This window comes from Microcaecilia unicolor, chromosome 10, assembly GCF_901765095.1.
Source record: "Microcaecilia unicolor chromosome 10, aMicUni1.1, whole genome shotgun sequence".
Taxonomy (NCBI): Eukaryota; Metazoa; Chordata; class Amphibia; order Gymnophiona; family Siphonopidae; genus Microcaecilia; species Microcaecilia unicolor.
In genome coordinates this window covers 45582028-45607673 of record NC_044040.1, presented here as the reverse complement: position 1 = coordinate 45607673, position 25646 = coordinate 45582028, and the positions used below count along the sequence as shown (strand labels likewise).

The 25646-nt window shown below is 39.5% G+C and overlaps 1 protein-coding gene across 5 annotated transcripts in view; it reads right to left on the bottom strand.

Annotated features, from left to right (window-relative positions):
• Window positions 1-4625: 4625 nt before the first annotated feature.
• The window catches only part of ZBED4 (zinc finger BED-type containing 4), a 36426-nt gene continuing 15405 nt past the window's right edge, over window positions 4626-25646 (bottom strand). For 2 of the 5 annotated variants that reach the window (XM_030215732.1, XM_030215733.1), the window contains exons 2-3: window positions 23088-23144; window positions 4626-9847 (exon numbers count right to left, since the gene is read on the bottom strand). In XM_030215732.1, the coding sequence (XP_030071592.1) occupies window positions 5993-9496 (3504 nt within the window). In that variant the 5' untranslated portion in view covers window positions 9497-9847; window positions 23088-23144 and the 3' untranslated portion in view covers window positions 4626-5992. Of the gene's footprint in view, window positions 9848-22258; window positions 22336-23087; window positions 23145-25646 lie in introns of all 5 variants that reach the window. The other 3 variants (XM_030215735.1, XM_030215731.1, XM_030215734.1) reach the window with 2 other exon arrangements.

Here is a 25646-nt window from a genome sequence, read left to right as displayed (position 1 = left end):
GCGCTCAGTGTTTAAATTTTTCAGCACCACTTATAAAATTCTCCATAGTTGACTGGATTCAATATCAGATCCTCTATTAATAAAGGGGTACTATGGTCAAAACATTTCGATTTATAAATCAATTTCACTGCAGTAAGCTTTAGAAGCGGAATCCAACAAAATACATAATGAGATAAATCTGCCAGTATAGAGTTGCAATAATCTAGCTGTGTCAAAACAAATGCAGTGTCTTTTCAACATATTATAATTTAGGAAGTTTGACTGGTCTTATTTTGCAGTATCTAAAAGTCAGGGAATCAAACAGAACTCCAAGAAAATGAATTGCAACCTGAACCAGGATAGAAACTTAGTTTTATAGCTGGATGAAAAAAAGGTGAAATGTTTTTTTTAGAAAGCCAAAGTGCCTTGGTTTGGTAGAGTTCAGTACCAATTTGTGGTCAGAGAAAGAGGAATAATCTTGGATCAATTTAATTGAATGTCCTACTAAAATGTAAGAGCTGGGTGACAAGAAGTAGAATGTAACTTACATAAATATAAGCAAAAACCCCAGATCCTGGATAAGGGTCACTAGGGGAGCTAGGAAAACATTACACAAGACTAGGACAAGAATTGAGCCCTGAGGAACTCCTTCTGATAGTGGATAAGAGGAAGACGTTTTGTCGCTTATAGCCGTTTCAAAAGGTATGTATAGAGAAATATGACCAAGACCAACTGAAAGGAATCCCTCTGAGCCTAGGATTCATATAATTGTGAAAGAAGGACATCTTTTCCTGAGCTCAAAGAGCAGATATCATTTAACAGAAGTTAATGCTGTCTCTGTACTATGATTTTCTAAAAGAAAAAAAAAACATTTTGTCTGGGGTGAAGTGTATTGGTTGATTCCCAGAATTTAAGGATTTGGGAAAGCATAGCTTTCTCCATCACCTTTCCTAAGAAGGGGAGATTTGCAACTGGGCAAAATATTAAAATGAAGGATCTAGGTTAGCTTTCTCTAGCCCCAAAATCTGATCAGGGACTGTTTCCACTGAGAACTGTACCAGTAAACAGGCAAGAATTCATAAAGTACAAGTAGATAAGATATGAATACGTTGAGCAAGATTTTTAAATTTTTTGTGTATATTTGAAAATTCTATAAAGTCCAAACTTTGTACAGAAAAATAGCCATTGGAGTTATCCTTGTAGATCATTGTAACAAACCTCAATCAGGTTTCAGCCTACACGGATAACTCCAATGCCCTTACAGAAGCACAGCACAGAGACAATGTTAATGTGATTAGGAGGAGATGGTGAATGGATGATGCCCTTCTGATACTCAAACCTAAAAGCCACATTTGACATCTTAATTCTGTGGTATTGCTGGTAAGGATTTGAATTTATTCATGCCAATTTATATGGTTCGATGCATTAGAACTTTAAAATTATTAACTGATTTAACATGTATTAAAAATGCCTTTTAAATGAAAAAAAGTGTGTGTGAAAAAGCCTAAACACACTAAAAATGAAATGACAATGTCTGCCCTGTACACATCCTTAATTGTTAGGCTAGGTAGGAAGGAAGTAGGAATGTTATAAAATGGTTCATTGGAACAACATGAACTTCGATGTATGCATTTCATATATACTTTTATATGCCACACCAGTGGGTCCCAAACCTGGTCCTGGAAGCACCCCAGTCTGGTTTTCAGGATACCCACAATGCATATTTCTTGCGATTTGTATGCACTGCCTCCACCATATGCATAAAACTTGAGTGGCTGGGGTGCCTTTAGGACCAGGTTTGGGAACCATATCGTACTGATTTGGAAACTGAGTGCTAACTACTTGTGCCAACAGGGTCCAGAGTACCATCTCCCCTTCTTTTTAACCTGGTCCTACTGATGGATGTAATCAACTGTTATGGCCTAGAGTACTACTCCCTTTTCACTGACAATATCTAGATAATGGCAATAGTGGGAAGTACAGCAAAGGTGAACAAGTGCTTGAATGTAGTCTCCAACTGACTAGAAGAAACACAGAGATTACACCGATAGGTCTGCTGGATGTATCTCATCATCCACCTATCCAAGAGGTGGTCAGTGGCCGTGACCAGAAGGATGCTAGGCTGTATAGAGAGGGGTATAACCAGCAGAAGAAAGGAGGTGTTGATGCCCCTCTACAAGTCGTTAGAGAGGCCCCACTTGGAGAATTGTGTTCAGTTTTGGAGGCCATATCTTACTAATATCCTTACTCAACCATAATACCACCTGTATTTGTTTCTTTACCGGACTTGCGAATGCCTCTACGGTACTATGTAAGCCAAATTGAGCCTGCAAATAGGTGGGAAAATATGGGATACAAATGTAACTAATAAATAAATAATTGGCTTGGGAGTAAAACTGGACAATAAATTGCCAACTGCTGCCTACTTTTTGGTGGTGGCACAGGCTTCTTTTAGTTGTTTATCAGATTCATCCTTTGCAGCTTTTTTTGGGCTGTTAACCATCTTGTAAAGATAACTCATTTTTGAGTAGGCTCATTATTGTTATGAACTTTACGGACTAGCTACTCAGTCTAAGGCTCATCCAGCTAGTTTAAAAATATGGCTGCTCAACTACACATCGATGTGAAAAAAAAATATGAGCATGCCACTCCAATTCTGAAAGACTGTCATAGTCTTCCTGCGGATGAAAGAATTCAATTTAAGATCTTGGTGGTGATCTTTAGGACACTAATTTAGATTCCTAAAATACCTGACTAGGCTAATTAACAGTAATAACAAAGTCTACAAGCTTTTGAACACCACATTTTGTCTGGTGTGTTTAAGATGTGTGTGTGTATATTTACTCAACATACCATACTCCACACCATTATCAAACATATAAATGGCAAGAGGCGTACTCACTCGCAAATGCGCAGTAGAGACCCTCTCTGTCCCGCCCCCCGCATCAATACGTGATGACGGGGGCGTGACAGAGAGAGAACCTGCGCACCTGCGAATGAGGGAACCGCCGTCGCCACCACTCCCCCCCCCAGGGTTGCCGCTACCGCTCCCCCCCCCCACCCACCCAGAGTCGCCGCCGCCACCCACCCTCCACCCGGACCGGGTACCTGTCTTCACTATTCAAACCGCTGGAACGCAGCACACAGCTCATCTGAGCTGCCGTTGGTCTTCCTTACCTGCCTGTGTCCCGCCCTCGCCGACGTTACGTCAGACGAGGGCGGAACACATGCAGAGAAGAAGGAAGGCCGACGGCAGGCAGCTCAGATGAGCTGTGTGCTGCGTTCCGGCGGTTTGAATAGTGAAGCCACGTATCCGGGCTGGGTGGAGGGATGGCGGAGGGGACTCTGTCGACCTATCTGGGGGGGGGGGGGGGGGGCTTTCAACCCCCCCCTTCCTTTACTGGCCCGTTTTTACGGGCTCAACGGCTAGTTGAAGGATAAAAGTATAAACCCCAAAAATAAAACAAATGCTTAAAGTGTTCATTTCCTACCCCTTGTCAATATTAGATGGAAGATGGTGAAAGCAACCACAACAGTGAATCTGTTGGGATAGGTCTTTACCACTTCTGTACACCTAGATTTGTCAGTATGAGGGTCATTCTTCTTTACAAAAAAGTGTTGAACTTCTGTCCAGTTCCTCATGAGCACCGATAGCAAAACACATGTTATACCCTTTAAGCAAAATCAGTACAGGTTCTGGTACTTAACGTTAGGAAGGGTGTAGCAACTTTCAATAAATTAGGCCCATCATATGTAGATAGCATGAAGATATGATAAGTGAAGAAAGATAGTGCAACTTCAGCACCTAAATGGATAATCCTTGCCCTCTAGAGAATAAAATCTTTGTGTAGTGATCATATTTATACAAATTGATCACGATAGGGCCCTTTTACTAAAGTAAATGGGCTTTCACACACTCTAAGCCTATTTCTGGTGTGGCTATTAAGAAGGTTTTTTTTTTCTGTTGGTTACATTTCTGGCTGTACGCTAATCTTAATATTTTTAGATAACCATCTGCTAATGCTAACACAGAAGTACTTACTGCCTATTTAAGAGGCTCTAAGGTTATTATTTATTTATTGCATTTGTATCCCACATTTTCCCACCTTTTTGCGGGTTCAGTGTGGCTTACAATATGAGTTAAATATTGGAAATACAATTTGTTACAGATTGGTTATGGATTACATTTTGCATAATTACGCGAAACAATTGGAGTGTCCTTGGGAGTGTAACAATGGAGCACAAACATTGAAACATTCCTGCATTAACCAATTAGTGCACAATAATGTGCGTGCACTAACTAGCTAGTTAAAGTTTCTATGTTCACTCTCCAGTCATATTACATTCCCTCCTAAAAAGAAACAGAAAAAAATATATATTTTTTTACTGCATAATTACTGTGCGCAAACAAGCAAATTACTGCAGGATGCCCTATGGTAAGCACTTTTAGATTTTTACCTTAGGGAAAGGGCCCCTATATTAAGTACAGTCCATTTCTATCAAATAATGAATGTTTAAAGTGGCACCTCAGCAGGAACCAGGGATTAAAGCAGAGGCAGGTATCAATCTCTGCATTTGTATTGTCAGCCAATGATTCCTCCATCGCAGCAGGAGAGGGTAACATGTAAATATGATCAACACTAAACTGCAAATAAAATGTTTAATTTCAGAAACTGGGTTATTCACCATTTATAAATACACTAAAACATAGTAAATTCAAAATTAGATTAGGACTTAGGTACAGTATTTTAACAAAACTACAACTTTTCTAAAGGTGACAAGCAAATAAATGACAACCCCTTCCCTAAGCATTACATGAAAAAAAAAAAAAAAACTACCAAACATTTTGAAGACAGAGCTTTGCAAGAGGTTATGCTGTGATGACATGGAGAACAGATTACTTAAAAATAAAAACAATCCCAGCTATTCATCACAATCCTATCTGAGGATAAAACAATGCTCTGTTTGTTGAGAAGGCTAGCAAACCTGAGGGAAAACAGAGAAAAGAAAGTCTAAGGCTCTTTCAGAGGTAGGGGAGTAACTTTCATCAGTTGAGAAGTACATTACTGAGGAATAACCTTTACAGCTGGAATAATGTTAGAAACCAGTGCATGGCAGTGCAACTATATCTTGGCATGGTCCTGACAGAAATCAATTACAGATTCTCAGAGCTGGGATATATTGTGGGTACTAATAATATGTAGATATGTCATTTTTTATTTTCTTGTTGCCCATCTGTATTAAACCACCAGGAAATTCACAGATATCGATAAGAGCCCTGGGATCTCATATAAATACTCTGAGTGCTTCTGTAATTCAAAACCTTAACAACAAGATACTAGATTTCTAGTTTACTAAAAAAAAATTAGTCATACTATACATACTAGCTCTCAATTTTCTCTTTTGTTTTTAAACTGCTAAAGTCTTCTACAATAGTAATGACGCTTTCCGTATCTTAACTCATTAAAGGACTTTTAGGTCTTACAGTTTAAGGTCGAGTGAAAAAAAAGATGGCTTGATCTTCACCTCCTACATACAGCTTTCAATATTCTAACACAACAGCTGTTTTGTTGTAGTTAAAGCAATGTTTGACTAAAATACAGTACCTGACTTTTTTGTACACAATTGAATAAAAAAACTACAGAATAAAACTGTTTACATCTTTTTTTTGTCATTGTATTAAAAACAAATGACTGTACTTTTTACATATTTCATTTACAACTGTGGAGATTAAAACCTACCTAGTCATTTCTTTTAAATAAATTTGACTAGATGGACTATTTTCTAGTGAGAACGCTTTAAAAATATATATACACAATATCTGACCTGAAGAACTACTAAGGCACATGTAGACATATTTAAAGCCAAAAAAGTGAAATAAAAATATGTAATTAGTCACTGATTAGATGTCATACATGGCCCCTACAGGAGCAATAACAATCCAGGTTACAAATACAGTTATGATATCCAGTAAAGCAACAATGGTTTTCGTTTGACAGTTTCTTACTTAGCTTCAATACTGAAAGTAGATTAAGGGGAGGTTTACTTTCAAAAAGATAAGCTTCTCAAAGTGTTCCATCATTAGCCTTGACTGGCTGAAGTTGCTGTTTTCATGTGATGTATTAAATAGTTTTTCTGAAGGAATTATGCTCGGAGGACACCCAAGAAGCCTGACTGCCAGTCTTGAAAGTACTGGCCAAGTTGATTTCTTTAAGTTCCAGTAAGCTAGTGGATCACAGTTATGCTCAAGTACCTCCTCCTCCAAGTAGGCAAGCACAATTTCTTCAGGTAACCTCATCTTTTCTTTAAGATGGTTTGTTGTTCTCATGTGGGTCATAAGGGACCAAATGTTATCCTCTACACTGAAGGAGTTTGTAGATGGCGAACCTGTCTCACACCCATTAGAAACAGGCCTATCATCTGAGGTAGAACTCAATATTTCCAGTTCCCTGATTAAGTCTTGCTTATATTGTTCAGCCTCCTCTTCTGTGAATAAAGATGTTTTATATCGAGGATCAAGAAGGGTAGCAAAAATGTACCTTGGATCATGCAGTGTGGAGGACAATCTACTAACCATGGCTTCTTTCAAAGATTTTAGCATGGTATCAATGCCCATTGTTTCTTCAAACAACATTTCAATTTTCCTATTAAGGATGTGAATCATTGGAATTACTTGGCTTAAAGTAGCCATGTGCATGCTCATCTCTCGACTTGCAGCCTCAAACGGTTTCAGAGCATGACATACAGACTGCATTACTTCCCACTGATCACAGCTAATTAGCTCTCTGAAGCCACATTCAATTGACATTTCATCAATTGCTCGTTTTTGTTCTATCAAACGTTCAAGCATATGAAATGATGTATTCCACTTGGATGGAACATCCTGAATAAGCTGATGTTGAGGCAAGTCATATTCTTTTTGGAGCTCAGCTAGTTTTTCTTTTGCTTTTGCTGACCGATGAACTCTTTCACAGATCTTTCTTGCAATGCTCAGTAGATTTTGAACCATTCTCTGGCTTTTGATTGCCTCATTCACAATGAGATTTACAGTGTGACCAAAACATTGTACACTTGAGTGCTCCCCTTCATTTAATGTTTTTCCTATACTGTGGTTATCAGTCACTGTAATGCCAATTTGAAGTCCGACAGAGGTTATCCAAGCTTCCCACAAGTATTCAAGCTGCTTTTGAATACTGATGCCACTATAGTCACAATCAATCTGTGACACATGTAAAAGTGCTGAGCAATGATAATCTTCACACTGTGGCCGAAATGATGATTCGAAAGTCACCCAGTGAGCAGTAAGAGTCAAATATTCTCGAGTTTGGTTACTCAGCCATACACCAGATGTAAAATGGACTATACCACTTTCAGCTTCTTTCAAATGAGACACAATTAATTGCTTTACATTTTCATACATTGCTGGAATTGCTGTCCTGGAAAAGTAGGAGGATGAAGGTAAAGAATATTGAGGTTTCAAATATTCAAGCAACCTATTAAAACCAACATTATTTACAAATGAATATGGCTGAAGATCAAGTGCAATCATTTCAGCTACAAGACTTGTGATTTTTTTGGCAACAGGGTGAGTCTCACAAAATTTATCATTGGCTTCATCAAAAGACAAACTTCCTAGTAACTCTGAGTTCAGTGGCACATGTATGTCTGCAGAAGATAATACTGCCTCTGAGCCACTATCATTATTTTCTAGCACATTGTTATGAAATCGTTGCAAATGTCGCAGAAGGCAACTGGTGCCTAAATTTGTTGGTTTTTTCCCTCTACTTATTGTACGTCCACAGTGCATACATACTACCTTAGTTGAATCTGCAGAACAAATTGAAAAATGATTCCACAGTTTTGAGGTCTTCTTGCTATTGATAGGAAACAGTACTTGATTATCATTTGTAACCATTGTTGGAAGATCACCCATTTTTGAAGAACACTCTGCAGAAGCTAATGTTGCATAAGGGGAATTTGCCAAACTAGCATCTATAAAGCTCTTCTGATTCCCAATCACATCTGGGTGGCGTCTATACAGATGCCTCATTAAACAACTGGTACCAACATCTCCCCTTTTCCCACGACTTATCATACAGTTGCAGTATCTGCATTCTGCTTTTAGATTATCCATTGGGGACAATGAAAAATGGTGCCAAACTTCTGATTTGAGTCTCTTCATAATCTTTTTATTTTGTTGGAAAACCGTGCTAGACTCAAACAGTAGTGGACTTGGACCCTTTGCCTGCTTCTCTGGAGAGGACATGGAGGCCTCACCTATATCTTCAGAAGATGAGAGCACAGTTGATACATCTTCCATTAATACCTCCCCAGATGGAAGGTTAGGGAGCAGTTCACCAATCCTATCTGGAGATGATGAAACAGAAGTTGATTCCTTAATCATTTTTCCAGGCGATGTTACCGAAGTCATATCTCCAATATCTGAGGGCAGTAAAGAAGGCAACAAAGTTGGAGGAGCAGAATAGGGAGGAGGGATGCTTGTACCACCTCCATTTTCTTGTAAAACAATGGAACGATGAGCTCGCCACATGTGTCTTATCAAACAACTAGTTCCCAGGTCCTTACCATTTTTGCCTCTGCTAAATTCATTCATACAGTGGATGCAAACAGCTTTAGAATTGTCTGAAGGAGACAAATAAAAGTGTTTCCATACAGCAGATCTTCTTCTAGAACCTGCTGAACTCTTTGGAACTGTAACACTTTTCTCTGCTACATTATCCACCGTTTCATCATACTGATTGACAGGTGACACAACTGTAGTTTCATCTTTGTTGCATTTCTCAGAAATTGACAAGTCTGATGAAATTTCCTCTGAAGAAACTAAAGAAACAGATTCCTCCAATATCTGATCTGGAGAGGGTATTTTTGAAGCAGATTTCTTAGGTTTTATGGGCGATAACACAGTAGTTAAATCCCCACCATCTGCAGGTTGTGGAGGCAGCAACAGTGTAGGGGAAGAATAGGATATCCCTGGCATACTTCCATTTTCCTGAATGAGCACTGTAGGGTGTGCCCTCCTCACATGTCTCATGAGGCAGCTTGTACTAAGGTCTTTTTCATTTTTCCCCCTGCTGAATTCTTTCATACAGTACATACATATTGCTTTTGTACTGTCTCTAGGGGATATAAAAAAATGATTCCATGCTGGGGACTTTTTTCGATTGCTAATGTTTCTGTTTGAGAGAAGGCTTTGTGTCACAGCTTCCATTGCTACATCATAAAGAGTACTTGTGTACTGTGAAAACAGGGCTCCATAATCATCTTCATTTTCTGTGGATAAATATTTGTTAGAGGTATTAATACAGTTTTGCTCCTTGTCTTCTCCTTGCTCATCACTGCTGTCAGTATGTTTGCAGTCCTCCTGCTCATTCTTTATTTCCATTCCATCCAAAGTGCGATTAGATTCACTATCATCTGGCTCAACTTTTAAACTGTTAATTTTATTTATAACAAAATTATCATCCAGCTTAGGGAGCACTTCATTGCTGCTATCCATGATTTCAGCTTATTCTTGTTCAGCCTTCATGAAGTAATACAAATATTAAATAAAAAAAAAAGGTGAAATTTTGATTTCAATTTGATTCAGTGCACAAAAACAACCTGGGTAAGGCTTAGTCTTCAGTTACATCAGTGCTATTTTGCAAAAGCAGCAAATCTGAGGAGAGTCCCAATACAGAGAATTTAATTGAAGCAATATAATTTGTTGCCAAGATATGGAAATCTCGTATCAAAAATTCTGCTTCTATGACATGTTTTGTGCTGTAGCTGTACCCATGTGGACTGCACATGTTTTCCTTTATAAATGCATTCCAAGGCTCATCTTGAACATATTCATCTTCGCAACCACCTAGAAGAAAAAAGGAAACATTTAATATCAAACTGAAATATTTCATACTAATGCACAGAAAACACAAGATTGTTGTGAGACATTGTTTGCAGATTTTGGTGATCTTTTCATCTCAATTATAGTTCTAAGGCAAAATTCCCTGCATTCATTAATAGCCTGGAAACTGAATTTGAAAAGTAACCACCCTGTAGGTAATTCTGCATCAGTGTGTATATCCTATACAAGAAAGTAGCTCCTATGTTCCTCTAGAATATTAACAGGTGACATATGTTTTTGTAATTCAGGTGCGAGAACTTGGCTGGCACAAGACCTCATGCCTAAATGGTAGAGATGTGCACATAACTTACAATATTCTGTAAGTTTAGCTTAAACCTTTCCATTAGCACATTTCAATGCAAATAACATGTTAATGATTACCTATCACTCCCTAATGTAGGGAGGTGAATTAAAACCTAGAAGGTTTAATGCATTTTTTTAAATGTCTCAAATTTAACACCTGGATCAGGTGTGGAGTAAAGTTAATGCATTGTTTCTGGTGGCTAGTGCTAACCTAGTGCAGTGTTTCTCAACCCAGTCCTTGGGGCACACCTAGCCAATCCACCAAGAATATGCATAAGATAGAGCTGCACACCAAGGAGGCAGTGAATGCAAATCTATCTTATGTATATTCATCGTGGCTATCCTGAACACCTGTCTGGGTGTGCCCTGAGGACTGGGTTGAGAAGCACTCTACAATGTTATATATGTTACTAGTGCTATTCCACTGTGACAGCATCCATTTATACCCGCATGGATTTACTGCAACTTTTGTTATTCGATTACGTGAGGGTTAATGAAACTACATAATCAAAATATAAAAGGATGAGAAAGTCAGGGGCACTGAAGATGGGGGGGGGGGGGGGGGGGGGGGAGGAAGGATCAGACTGCCCAGGTTCAAACCATCATCAAGTGATCATGCTGGTAATGATTAAGGACATGATGCAAAGATACAGACAAACTTGTATATGAGGAAATTTTAACTTTTAATAGATCTTCTCATTGCTTATGGTTATATCACTCCTGGGTTGACAAAGCTACCTTGTTTTCTAACTGGTGTAAAGCAAATTACCAATATTCTACAGTAAGATCATCGTATCAACAGTCAAACATGGTGGTGGTAGTGGTGTGATGGAATGGGGATGCTTTGGTGCTTGCTTCAAGACAGTTTTCCATGAATTCTGCAAAGTATGAAAACTTCTTAAGAAAAATGTCTGGTCATCTGTCCGTTGGCTGAAGTGTAACTGGGTTATGCAGCAAGATAATGGTCCAAAACACAAAAGCAAGTTGCCTGAACGGCTGAGGAGAAACAAAATTAAAGCTTTGAATTGGCCTAGTCAAAGTTTTGATCTGAACCCAACAGAGATGCTATGCCATTAACCCATTCGTATGGTTATCACATACTCAGCAGCTTCTACCATTACATTAGAGGCCTCTCAACAGTGTCAAGAGGCCTCTAATGACAACCAGAAGTTCTGATCAGTTATCTCAATTGCTTAAGTTCTAGGATGCACAGTGTGCCTTCTCCCAAATCACTTCAACCTCTTAATCCTGCCAGCTTTTTCTTCACAACCTTTTGAGTGTCATGTCTGTAAGGTAGTTCTGTTCCCCACTGTCAGGTTGCTGCTCTTCACTGACATAAATTTCCTCTTGACTGTTGTAGACATCTCTGCTGACTTCATCCTGAACAGCACACAGTGCAGTACTTGCAGATTCATATGTGCTTCTTATCCTCCTGCTGCCTACCGTTGGCTTTCATCAGCTTATTACTCCTGCTCTGCTGTTGTGGGTTCTTACCTCCTTGGCTACTATTCCCAGCTCCCCGCCTACTCACCCTCTACTTCTTTCCATTCAACTTACCTCCTCACCAAATGATTCCTGAGCCTACTGCTCTCTGCCTACATACCTACTCATGCTTCCTCACCACTCCTCTTAACTCCCTATTTTTATCTTCTCCTCTCATGCATGCCCACCTCTTCCTCCCTAATTACACTGACTCACCAAGCCAGTGTAGCCTCTCTCACTACTTAGATGTCGGACATATTCACCACCCTCTGGTATGCTTCATATCTTCACACCAGTCACATACACACCTCTACCCTTTCAGGAACCTAAAGAACAAAAGTGCACAAGACATTTTCATATAGTTGATTTATATGAGAACAGAAACAAAAGGCTCAAGGATGGGAGACACCAGGATTAAACATGGAAGAAAGAACAGTCACAAAACCTACCAAAAAAAGCCAACTTCCTCTTCTCTTAAATCCAAATCCTGCAAAACCCAGAGCTAGGGATCACTCCATGCTATACAGCCCCAACAAAATGCCCTGTGTCAAACTGGTTTTATTGTTCTCTCCAGGTGTGTTAAAAAAACATGAAGAAAAAGTACTACTACTACTAACATTTCTAGAGCGCTACTAGGGTTATGCAGCGCTGTACAGGTTAACAAAGAAGGCCAGTCCCTGCTCGAAGGAGCTTACAATCTAAAGGACGAAATGTCAAGTTGGGGCAGTCAAGATTTCCTGAATAGAGGTGTAGTGGTTAGGTGCCGAAGGCGATATTGAAGAGGTGGGCTTTGAGCAAGGATTTGAAGATGGGCAGGGAGGGGGCCTGGCGTATGGGCTCAGGGAGTTTATTCCAAGCAGAGTTTTACCAGTCATACCAGAGGTTTTTATGGACACATTTTCCTAACCAATAAGTGACAATGTAGCAGTTTGACAAGGGGAAAAATTTTCTTAGCAGTTGTGCCACTTTAAAAAAGGGGGTATCACCTCCCTTTACCTTATGCCCATTTTTAGTACTTTTTCATTAGCAAGTTGTTTCTTTTTGTAACTCAACATGTCATTAACATATTTTTTTCGAATGAATAAAAAAAGGTGTGCTAATGTTTATTTTAACTCATGTTTTATTAAAGTTAGACTCGCTATCTCTTAGACCACTGTCTCTGTGAGACCACTTATGTTATTTTCCTTCTGCTCCTTCCACAATGTCCCATGGCAGTTTAACCAAATCAACCATTCTTTGTATGATATACTTCCTTTTGTTTTATTTTAAGCCAGTCTTCTATACTCAAAGCTACTAGAAATCCACGATGTGAGTAATTTTTGAAGAGAACTCATGGGGGGGGGGGGGGGGGGGGGGGAAGAATGGTAATATACATATTGATTAAAAAATTGAACTTTTTTTGGCAACAAAATTTTTATAAGACCTTTAGATTTATTTTAAAAACAAAGCAATACTACCATGTTTAAAAAAATTAATATCTATTTAATAGCAGTGGGGGAAGTGGCATTTGTCGTTTTCAGTAGCCTAGTGGTTAGTGCAGCGGACTTTGATCTTGGGGAACTGGGTTCGATTCCCACTGCAGCTCCTTGTGACTGTGGGCAAGTCACTTAACCTTCCATTGCCCCAGGTACAAAATAAGTACCTGTATATATGTAAACCGCTTTGAATGTAGTTGCAAAATACCAGAGAAAGGTGGTATATCAAGTCCCATTTCCCTTCCCTTCAAGTGGATGTCTGCATATGCACTCCAGCAATGGATGGACTTATGCTCGAGGCAACAACTGAGCTGCTGCTAAACAGCTGTGGTTGCTGGGGGAGCTGAAGCACCAGAAAGATGGTGTACAAGAGGGACCAAAAAAGCTGTAGGAGACCAGAAGAGAAGGAAAGGGGAGGCAAGAGAGAGACAGTGCCAAGGGTGAGGAAGGGGGGAGGAGCGAATGAACCAGGTCAGCCAGCCTTGCTGGGAAAGAAGGAGAACCCTGGAGTAGGGTAGGGGGGAGAGAGAGAGCGCTGGTGTGGGGAGGGGTGAGGGAAACATATAAGGTGCAAAACAACTATGTTGCTTTTGAGGGGGGGGGGGAAGGGTCATTCAATATACAGCAATAAAAACAAAAAAAAAACAGGACTACAAAATTTGAACTAGCATTCAAATTTGCCAATTAGTAGCAACATTCCATGCTACCAATTCCAGGACATGCAGTTACTTCCCTCATAGTCCATCTCAACAACAGGACTATGGCTTTTCCTCCAGGAACGTGTCAAAATCTTTTTTTAAACCCAGATATGCTAACCGCCGTTACCACATCCTCCGTCAATGAGATCCATAGCTTAAGAAGGAATTTGAGTGGAGGATTGATTAAATTTGGAATTGAGTAGTAGCCTAGTGGTTAGTGCAGTGGGCTTTGATCCTGGTAAACTGGGTTAGAGTCCCACTATAACTCCTTGTAAGTCTGGGCAAATCACAACCTTCCAATGCCCTATGTACAAAATAAATACCTATATATAATATGCAAACCGCTTTGATTGTAACCACAGAAAGGCAGTACATCAAGTCCCGCCCCCCTTCCCTTCACTATTCTTTGAGTGAAAAAATATTTCCTCCTATTTGTTTTAAAAGTATTTCCGTGTAATTTCATTGAGTGTCCCCTGGTCCTTGTACTTTTGAAAGAGTGAAAAATCTATTCAATATTAACCATTCTACCCTACCCAGGATTCTGTAGACCTCAATCATATGCCCCCTCAGTTTCCTTTTCCAAGCTGAAGAGCCCTAACCTCTTTAGACTTTCCTCATAAGGGAGGAGTTCCATCCCCTTTATCATTTTGGTCACCCTTTTCTTTAGATCTTTTGTAATTTCATTATATCATCTTTTTTGAGATACGGTGACTAGAACTGAACACAATACTCAAGGTGAGGTCGCACCATGGAGCGAAACAGATGTATAATATTCTTGGTCTTATTTTGCATCCCTTTCCTAACAATTCCTAGCATCCTGTTTGCTTTTTTGGCTGCTGCCACAAACTGGACAGAGGATTTCAGAGCATTGTCTACAATGACACCTAGATCTTTTTCTTGAGTGCTGACTCCTAAGGGTGGACCCTAGTATCAGGTGACTATGATTCGAATTATTCTTCCAAATGTGCATCACTTTGCATTTGTCCACATTTAATTTCATTTGCCATTTTGGATGCTCAGTCTTCCAGTTTCCCTCCTGCAATATTTCACAATCCGCATGTATTTTGACAACCTTGAATAGTTTTGTGTCATCTGCAAAGTTAACCACCTCATTGTTCCGAAGTCCAGATCATTTATAAATATGTTAAATACCACCGGTCCTAGTACAGATCCCTGAGGTACTCTACTATTCACCGTCCTACCCTCTTGTTTTCTGTCAAATAACCAACTCCTAATCGACAGAAGGCCATTGCCTCTTATTCCGTGACTTTTTAATTTTCTCAGGAGTCTCTCATGAGGAACTTTGTAAAAAGCTTTCTGAAAGTCTAGGTACACTACATCAGTGTTTCCCCAAGTCCAGTCCTGGGTATCCCTTGCTAGTCAGTTTTTCAGGATATCCCCAGTGAATATGCATGGACTTTTTGCGTACACTGCCTCATATCCACGTTTATTTATGCCTTCAAAAAAATGAAGCAAATTGGTGAAGCAAGACTTCCCTTGGCTGAACCCATGCTGACTCTGTCCCATTAAACCATATTTGTCTACGTATTCCGTAATTTTATTCTAATAGTTTCCACTATTTTTGCTTGGCACTGAAGTCAGGCTTACCAGTTTGTAATTTCCCGATCAGCCCGGAACCCTTTTAAAAAATCGGCATTACATTGGCTACCCTCCAATCTTCAGGCACTCCAGACGAATTTAATGACAGATTATAGATTACTAAGAGCAGACCTGAAATTTCATGTCCAAGTTCTTTCAATATCCTTGGGTGTATGCCATCTGTTCCAAGTGATTTATCACTCTAACTTGTCGATTTGGCTCAGTACATCTTCCAGGTTCACAGAGATTTCTTTCAGTTCTTTCACATCGACATCCTTGAAAACCATTTTCGGTACAGGTTGATTTCATCTTCTGTAAACCACTTTGATGTCCTGCAATATGACGATATTCAGCTTGAAATAAACACAACCAACCCATTATTACTGAACAATAGATTGCCCACCATTTAGAACGAGAACTACCATGATCTGCAATTACATCATGGGACATCCAACTTCCTTTGTACATTGTAAAGTTGTTTCAATGTTGAAGAGGGGAAAAAAAAAAAAGTCTTGCTAAAATGGATTAAAACAAAAATAACTAGGAACTAATCAAAAGGGTAAATATTTAAACATGTCAGCAATCCTCGTTAATCTCGGTCTTTCCAGCTAACCCTTCCTACTGTATATTTTTTGTCCCAGACTAGTAAATATCTTGCATTAGAAAGCTGTAATGTGCATCTTATAAAGAATTTTGGAGAAATGATTTTGTATTGTTCAGGCAATCTGCTGGCAGAAGCACAGGATTGGTGCAGACTGCTTGGATGAAAGTTTGTATCAGAGATTTGTGCATGATGGCACAGATCCTCATCTGTTATGAGTTTCAGCAATAGTACAAGCCAACCACAGCCAAATTGTGGTCAGAGCACTGATGTTGCAACAGGCATACCAATACTAACATATATTCATATTATATCAACAAAAGAAGTCGTTGAGATCATCAGCATGCTATTGTTGGAATAAGGTTAAGTAAGGTAAGAAACAGAGCTAGGGCGTTCATTGTAGCAGGTCCAGTAATGTGGAACTTTATGTTGGTAGAAATTTACCAGAGGTTTGATTATATGGAGGGCCTCTGATTTTAGGTTTTGATTGATAAAACACTCGATGCAAGAATTAAAAAATACATATTTTATTAAACAGTGGAAAAATACCACTTCCTCTAATACTCTTTCAACCCTCCCCTAGTTTGTCTTATATCCTCCACTTAGTTTCTGTATATTTTCTATGCTAATGACAATGTAGATATTCAAATCCACCGGAAGAGGTAACCAGCAGTGACCTGTGGAATGAAACACCAGTATTTTTGTATCAACAAGAATACTTAGCTGGAAAATACTAAATTTATTTATTTTTGTTAAATACCTAAGAATTGAAGCCCTAATGAATGACCTTCAGGGAAAAGGTAAAATCATGGCTGTTTCCTATGTAGTAGTAAATATGGAAGATGGCTGGGAAATAGGTCTTTGTGAGAAGTGTTTTTTTAGGCATCTATCTTTTTGGAGAAAGGCCTTGGTTTGGAATGGGAAGGACGATTGTTGAGTGAGGTTTTTATGCTCGTTGTTCTTTAAGTCACACTGGGCAGCTTTGATATTGTACAATATAAGAAATATAAAGAAATAAAATGAAGTTACGGATCTAAATCTGGGAGTCATCATTGATAAGACATTAAAAACGTCTGCCCAGTGTGCTGCGGCGGCTAAGAGAGCGCACAGAATGTTGAATATTATTAAGAAAGGGATGGAAAACAAACACAAGGATGTTATAATGTCGTTGTATCGCTCCTGGGTGCGACCACACCTCGAGTAATGTGTCCAATTCTGGTCACCGCATCTCAAAAAAGATATAAAGGAATTAGAAAAGGTGCAGAGAAGGGCGACAAAAATGATAAAGGGAATGGAACGACTTCCCTATGAGGAAAGGCTGAGAAGGTTAGGGCTCTTCAGCTTGGAGGAAAGGCGGCTGAGGGGTGATATGATAGAAGTCTACAAGATAACAAGCGGAGTAGAGCGGACAGATGTGAAGCGTTTGTTTACACTTTCAAACAACAAAACCAGGGGACACAAGATGAAGCTAGAATATGGTAGATTTAAAACAAATAGGAGAAAGTTTTTCTTTACTCAGCGTGTAGTTAGACTCTGGAACTCGTTGCCGGAGAATGTAGTGACAGCAGGTGGCCTTACGGAATTTAAAGGGGGTTTGGTCAGATTCCTGAGGGAAAAGTCCATTGAACATTATTAATTTTTTTTTTTTTTTTTTTTTGGGGGGGGGGGGGGGGGGTTGCTGGGTTCTTGAAGCCTGGATTGGCCGCTGTCGGAGACAGGATGCTGGGCTTGATGGACCCTTGGTCTTTCCCAGTATGGCTGTGCTTATGTACACTGCAGCAGACTTCAGAAATTGCTCCCAGTACATAGCTCCCTTACCTTGTGTGCTGAGCTCCCCAAAACACAATACCCACAACTGTACACCACTACAATAGCCCTTACGGGTGAAGGGGGGCACCTAGATGTGGGTACAGTGGGTTTTGGAGGGCTCACATTTACCACCAGAAGTGTAAAAGGTAGGGGGGGATGGGCCTGGGTCTGCCTGCCTGAAGTGCACTGCACCCACTAAAACTGCTCCAAGGACCTGCACACTGCTGTGATGGACCCGAGTATGACATTTGAGACTGGCAAAAAATATTTTTAAATATTTTTTTTTTTTTGAGGGTGGGAGGGGGTTAGTGACCACTGGGGGAGTAAGGGGAGGTCATCCCTGATTCTCTCCAGTGGTCATCTGGTCAGTTCGGGCACCTTTTTGTGCCTTGGTCGTAAGAAAAACAGGACCAAGTAAAGTCGTTCAAGTGCTTGTCAGGGACACCCTTTTTTTTTCCATTATGGGTTGATGACATCCATGTGTTAGGCACACCCAAGTCCCGCCTTCGCTACGCCTCCGACACACCCCCTTGAACTTTGGTCGTCCCTGTGACGGAAAGCAATTGGGGACGCCCAAAATCGGCTTTCGATTATACCGATTTGGGCGACCCTGTGAGGAGGACGCCCATCTTCCGATTTGTGTCGAAAGATGGGCGTTGTCTTTTTGAAAATGAACCTAAAATTCAACTACTAACCTATTTTCCGATTTATACTAAGAAAAGTCCATAAGACTTTGTAGCTCAAATGATTAGCTACTTCCGATATAAGTATGTGGTAAGTAAAGCAAGCCATAAATCTCCAGTTTTGAAAGATTTCTTTTTTGCTGTTGTTTAGAGAATTGAATGATTATTATATGAATGATGTACACTTCTGCTCATAAGGACACTTTATGCCTATGTATACTGGGGGGGGGGTGGGGGGGGGGGAGGGGGGAGGGAAAAAAGCTCTATACACCTGACCCTAGATGAACATTTAATAAATAGTAACATAAAGGAATTCATTACACAAAGGTTATTCCATAGGGTTGGAGGAAAAAAAAAAACGAACAGGAGAGGGAATGTTTAATACTTTGGAAAAGTGAAGGATAAAGTTAGTTGGATATATTTATCCAAAAAGGGCAGCATACCCACTAAAACTTGTCCACCCTTCCAGCACATTTATTTCTATCCAAATAAGTAACTTTTTGTAATGCTTAAGGGGCCCTTTTATCAAGCTGTAATAAGAAATGGACTTAGCACGTCCTTACATTGGTCTGTCATGGCCACAGTAAAAATAGCCTTAACATGCGGGAAAGAACAATTTTCAATGTTTTCAATATATGGCTGTGCACTAAAAGTTACCATGGGAGCACTTACCACCACCCATTTAAGAAGCAGTTAAGGGCCACACCAACTGTGCGCTAACTAGTCTGAATGCAGTAATGTAGATGTGCTAACTGGTTAGTGAAGAAATGCCCATTGTTCCCCTTACACGACCTGGTCAGAAAAATATTTACTACATGCTAAAACTATTTTTGCTGTGTTAACTGTGTGTTAATGCTTAACATAGCTTAATAAAAAGGACCCCTAAAGAGATTCAATTAATATACAGAGCTGGTACAGTATAACACATGCAGAATTACAAAAATATAAACTGCCACACTTGGTGGTGAACTTTGATGACAAAGTTATTTAAAGTTGTTAAATCGAAAGGAGGATCTTATGAGACTGGGCATCCAAATGACAGTCACTGCCCAGGAAGAGGATCTAGGTGTTATCGTTGATGAGACCCTCTGCTCAGTGTGCAGCAGCGGCTAAGAAAGAAAATAGAATGTTAAGAATTATTAGGAAAGGAAAAGAAAACAAAACTGAGTCTGTTATAATGCCTTTGTATCGCTCCATGGTGCAACCACACCTCAAATACTGTGTGTAGTTCTGGTCACACCATCTCAAAAAAGATATAGTGGAATCAGAAAAGGTACAGAGAAGGACGACAAAAATGATAAAGGGAATGGGATGACTGTCCTATCAGGAAAGGCTAAAGCGGCTAGGCCTCTTCAGCTTGGAGAAGAGATGGCTGAGGGAAGAGATGATAGAAGTACATAAAATAACGAGTGAAGTGGAACAGGTAGATGTGAATAGCTTGTTTACTCTTTCCAAAAATACTAGGACTAGGGAGCACACAAAGAAGTTACTAAACAGTAAATTTAAAATGAATCGGAGAAAATATTTTTTCACTCAACAAGTAATTAAACCCTAGAATTCATTGCCAGAGAATGTAGTAAAGCAGTTAGCTTAGCAGGGTTAAAAAAAAGGTTTGGCTAATTTCCTAAAAGAAAAGACCATAAATCATTATTAAGATGGACTTGGGAAAATCCACTGCATATTCTAGGATAAGCAGAATAAAATCTGTTTTACTGTTCTGGGATCTTGCCAGGTACTTGTGACCTACATTGACCACGCATGGAAACAGGATACTGGGCTTGATGAACCTTTTGTCTGTTCCAGTATGACAATGCTTATGTTCTTAAGATAAAAATAAAAAATGGTACACAAAAGGCAATGCAAGAACAAAAGCAAACACTGAAATAACTGAAACCCACATACAGACATGAAGATAAACCACAGCAATACTAACATGCAAATGCTTCAGTGAACACCAAGATTTCAGGGCAAAAATCAGATCTCCTTTTAGATTCTACAGCTAAGCTTTCCACATAGTTGGTCCAGTTACACAAAAGGTCTTGGCCTGTATCCTTGCCAACATGGTCTCAGCCACTTATGGCAAGTCAAATAAGAGTCTTGCCAGAAAAGAGGAGGGGATGAGCTGGCATGTAGGTTTTCTTCAAATCTTCACCATGGACTACCAGAAAGATCAGAGATAGTACTTTAAATGTAACACAAATGACCAAAGCAGCTACTGAAGAGCCTTGAAATGTGGAGAAACATGCTCAGAGCACTAACACTATGATTATTCAAAATTTGGCATCATGTCTTATTTCAACACCCGCACTGTAGATTTATGTAATCCCAGGAAACAGCACTTGGACTGCCAAACTGAAACCACTTTTAGACAAACAGCAAATCGATAGCAAAAAATCCAAACTTTATTCACCACAATGTTTCACCCTCACAAGGGCCGTGTCAGGGCTGATAAGAACGGTTAATAGATAAATAAAAAAAGCAAATACAAATAAAACAAATAAATTAAAACCAGAAATCACAGCTTTTAGCCAAAACATCTATACAACTTAAAAACAAATTTAACCTACAAGAAACATATAACTCAATAAAAAGAGGTGAAATAAAATACTCACATACCCAAGAGAATGGTTAAAAACCAGGAGCAAATAAGAATTAATAATAAAGACATGTAAAAAGCAATCCCATATTAGAAATCGTTTCAACAGCAAAACTGGCTAAGATTTCATCTATTGGCTTAAAGAGAAAGTAGAGAACACATATCTCTCAATGTAGCAGCAGCTCTTGGTGAATCTGCCACAGCTGTGCTGGTGCTTACTCTGAGCTGCTTGTGTGGGGGTCACTGCTCTGCTTAAAATTATGTGCAAAAATTCTCTAAGAAGTCACCGAACAAGTGAATAAAATCACTTATGGAATGCCTCACTTAGGGCCCTGTTTACTAAGCAGCACTAAGGATATGTTAGTATTTTTAGCATGCAAATGATTAGCATGTGCTAAACACTAAATTGCTCATAGGAACATATGGGCGACTCTAGCATTTAGCGAGTGCTAAAAACACTTGTGCGACTTAGTAAACAGAGCCTTAATAAAAGCGTGGCTCGATGTAAAAATGATTTAGAAAAAACAAAACAAATAAAAAAAAACCAGGTTTTGCCACTGTCCCAGCCCACACACTACTTAAAAACAGCAAAAAACAAACCCCATAAAAGTTAAAAACAATTACTACTTTCACTTTGAGCTAATAGATGAAATCTTAGCCAGTTCTGCTGTTAAAATGGTTTCTAATGTGGGAGTTCTTTTTTGCCCCTAATTTTTAACTATTAGGTGACACAAATGGAATATACTTCATGGATATGTATGTTATTTCACCTCTTTATTTAACTGCAGGTCTCTGGTAGGTTAAATTAAGTTGTCTATACATTTTGGCTAAAGTCTGTAGTTTATAGTTTTAATTATTTATGTATTTATATTTATGATTTATACTAACTTGCTTTTTATATGTCTATTAACAGTTATCAGTCCCTGACATAGCCCTTGAGAGGGCGAAACATGGCCGTGTCGTGTATTTATGCGGTGAATAAATCTGGATTTTTTTCCTATCAACCATCTGCTGTTTTGCTACCTACATTGGATTTTATAGATCGCCTGCCCATTTGCTTTCAGGACCATTCCTAGGCAGAAAATAATGTAATCTATTTTAAAAGGAGCTGTGAAAGTAACTCACTTACTATGAACCTTTTTTGTTATTGTTATAAACTATCTCCATGTTGCAGAGCTCATCATTTAGAGTCTGGTCTTCTGTTTTCTGAGGAAAGGGAGCAAACTGATATAACCTTGGATTTCCCACAGTTTTTCAAGTATTAAGATAAGTCATTTCTTTGAGCCAGTCAATCATTCGCTACTAAAATTTAACAATGAAGAAAGGAAACTGTATCTTTAGGAGAGTACAACTAGTAACACCAGCTGCATGTAATCACTATACAGTCTATATAAAAAAAATTCCCACTTTGGAAAGGATGGGGCTCAACAGCTGCATGTAAATATAGAACACCCCAAAGGGCAGAAGATATTAAGGTCCAATCTGAGATCTCCTCACCCCTTCTTATATGTTGGCAATATTTTTTTAAGAAACAAAGGTTTAAGAATGCTTTCCATCAGGCAAACAGAGTGGCTCACAAACTTAAAAACAATTAAAAAATGAAAAGAACTACAATATCAATAAGCAACTGAAGAGAGGAGATCAAGAGAGACAACATTATCTCTGAGCCAAGGCAACCTTGCCTCAAAATCCCTCCAGAAACGCAAGGGAGAATAGGTAAGTTTTTAAAGTGATTCAATTTCAAGTAAGGAAGTTTAGCATGGATGTTATAAGGCAAGATGACAAGCTGGAAGGCACTTTTTACCTTCACCATCATTCAGATACTCCCAGCAAGTCTTAAGATTCTAGCAGGTAAGGGTTAACTTCTTTTTCAATGGTGAAACTGATTACTTAGGATCAGACTTCCATCTCCAGTAACGAGAAACCAAAATCAGTAATAAAGGCTGTAATTGAGCTACCTGCTTAATTTTGAAATTGAACAGCTTTCTTCCCAAAGATTTCTTTTCCTGCAGCTTCTAAAAGGGGAAAAAATTATTCATGCAAGATCTTGTGCAAAAGGCACTGTGGGCTATCTTTTACATTCAAAAACTGTAGGCAGAAAGTTTTGACTCCCGGATCTCACACCTCAGAGGCTTTCCCCATCTGAAAGGCAACTAACTGTACATCAGCAATCTGGATCACTGTAGGCCCTAGCTTGGAGCCTGGTTTCCACTCAACTTACCAAGAGAGCAAAAGTTCCCCGACCTTCCTTATTTTGAACTTGGCTTACAATTCCTTTGCATTTTTCCCATACATTTGCTACCATTTATACTTTAATACCAACACTTACATTTGAAAATCAGCAGAACAATCTACTTTAACAAAAAGTATGCACAAATGTTGCTTTATAAATCAGAAACGAACAAGGAACTCACTGCCCAGTATCAGTCAAAAGTACACACACACTACTGTTATGCAAAGAGAAGCCCCACCCTCCTGGGAATGTCATCACTTGCTGCAGGTAAAAGCCAACACACACAGAAGCTGCACCACTCATACGTTCAACTGCGTACTGGGCAAGCAATTTGGTGGTGACACCACTGCTTAAGCAATGAAAATGAGTTTGAAAGTTACTCTTTAGTGTGGTAAGCTGCATAGTATTAAATTATAAAAAAGAAAATCCCTCAGCCGTACTACAAATGCATCAAAATATGGTCAGAGAAATCGACAATAAAGAAATCACCTGTAAATAGAACAGGTTAAAATGGAAAATTAACGAGGCTGTTCTGCACTATGGTGTTGCTGCTTCACCCATTTCTCATTTGTTCATCAGGTCATCACAGTGAGGTGTTCTGGTGGCCACAACTTAGCTTTTCCCCAACTTTCATGTACTTACATTAACCCTTGGTTCTCACATTTGATTTTCATGATAAGAGTAGTTTGGATACATGCAAGGTCAAATTCATTAAGCTTCCCCTCCCCCCCCCCCCCCCCCCCCCCCCCCCGCCTTAGAATGAGAAGAGGCAATCAAGTCCTCAGTGTAATAACAAAGACATTTTGCCATTTTGGTTCACCTGAAAACCAGACCGGTTTGAGTTACCGCCAAAATTAAAGCGTTAATCCCTGATATCCACTCCTAGTCCTTGAGGGTCCCCAACAGGTCAGGATTTTAGGATACCCTTAACGAATTAGACAGATTTCAGTGCATATTACCTCCATCGTATACAAATGTATTGGATGCATATTCATTAAGGACATTCTGAAAACCTGACCCCATTGGTGGCCATTGAGGACTGGGAGTGAATGCTACTGTGTTAGTCTAATACACATTTTCGAACAAATGGTTTACTAGCTTATTGTAAACTACCTTGCTGCACACACTGAAAGGCAGTACACACAACTAGAAAACAATGGTGAACACCCAGGAAAAACAATGTAGTATAATAGCTTCATTCTCAATTCCAGTGTTTTATGGAACAACATTAAGCCTCCACTTAGCACTCAGCCAACTTCACTAACACATCTCAATATATGAGCAATTTACGGTAATCAGAAAAAAAACCAAAAACTTAAAACCAGGACAAGAAGAACAAGCCCCCCCCCCCCCCCCAACAACAACAAAACTTTGTTTCTATTTGAATCCGGCTCTATGCCTCCTAGCACTGGTAGAAAGCAGTGAAAAGGCAAATCAGAATTACCAACACAATGGTCTTTACCAATTCTGAAATAAGAAATGGAAGGTGGAGTCAAATTCCATCAGACTACTGCTACTGAACACGCCAAGCAACATGGAAGTTACTGCCCTTGCTTATTATGTGTTTTTCTTTCTGTTTGTGAAATTGGACCTTGGATCATAGATCCTATAAACAAAGGACAAAGGTTTATCCAGGAACTAAAAACAGAACTGTAAAGTGTTTTATCTAGGCAGAAGAGAGACATGACTGCACAGGAACAACCTGGAAATAAGCAGGAAAGACAAAAGCATTGCAACAAAATGAGAATTGAAAAAAAATCCTTTGAAACAAGGGGGTCAATCATATACTGCACACTACTTGTGGTTCTTCCCCTACCTCTGTGCCTGCCATAAGGTGATGTCACGATACCTTCAGTCTGCCTTGTTACGCTTTTCTTTCTCTGCTTTATTGCCTTTCTCCCATCTGGTCCTCATCTTCACTCCAGAACGCCATGGCCCCAGCTATTATCCCCTCTTCTCCTGTTTCAACAATCCCGTTCCTCCTTCGTTCCAGGTCCTTTCCCCCATCATGTCTGCATCCTCTGTTTCGCTATCTCCTTCCCGTCCCCCTGTCCAACACATTGCCAGCCTACTTGCCTTCTTATCCTTCCCTCAAGGTCAATTTGCTTAATGTGCGCTAACTGGGCTCTCCTCTTGTCTCTGATCTTCTTTCTTCCCACCTTCAGGATCTTCTGACAGAGACAAGTTTTCAACCAAGTGACTCTGCAGCTCTTGATGCCTGTCCACCAGGCTACTTTTCCATTCACCTTCCTCATCCAGTTCTTAGAGGGGGTAGAGTTGCTTC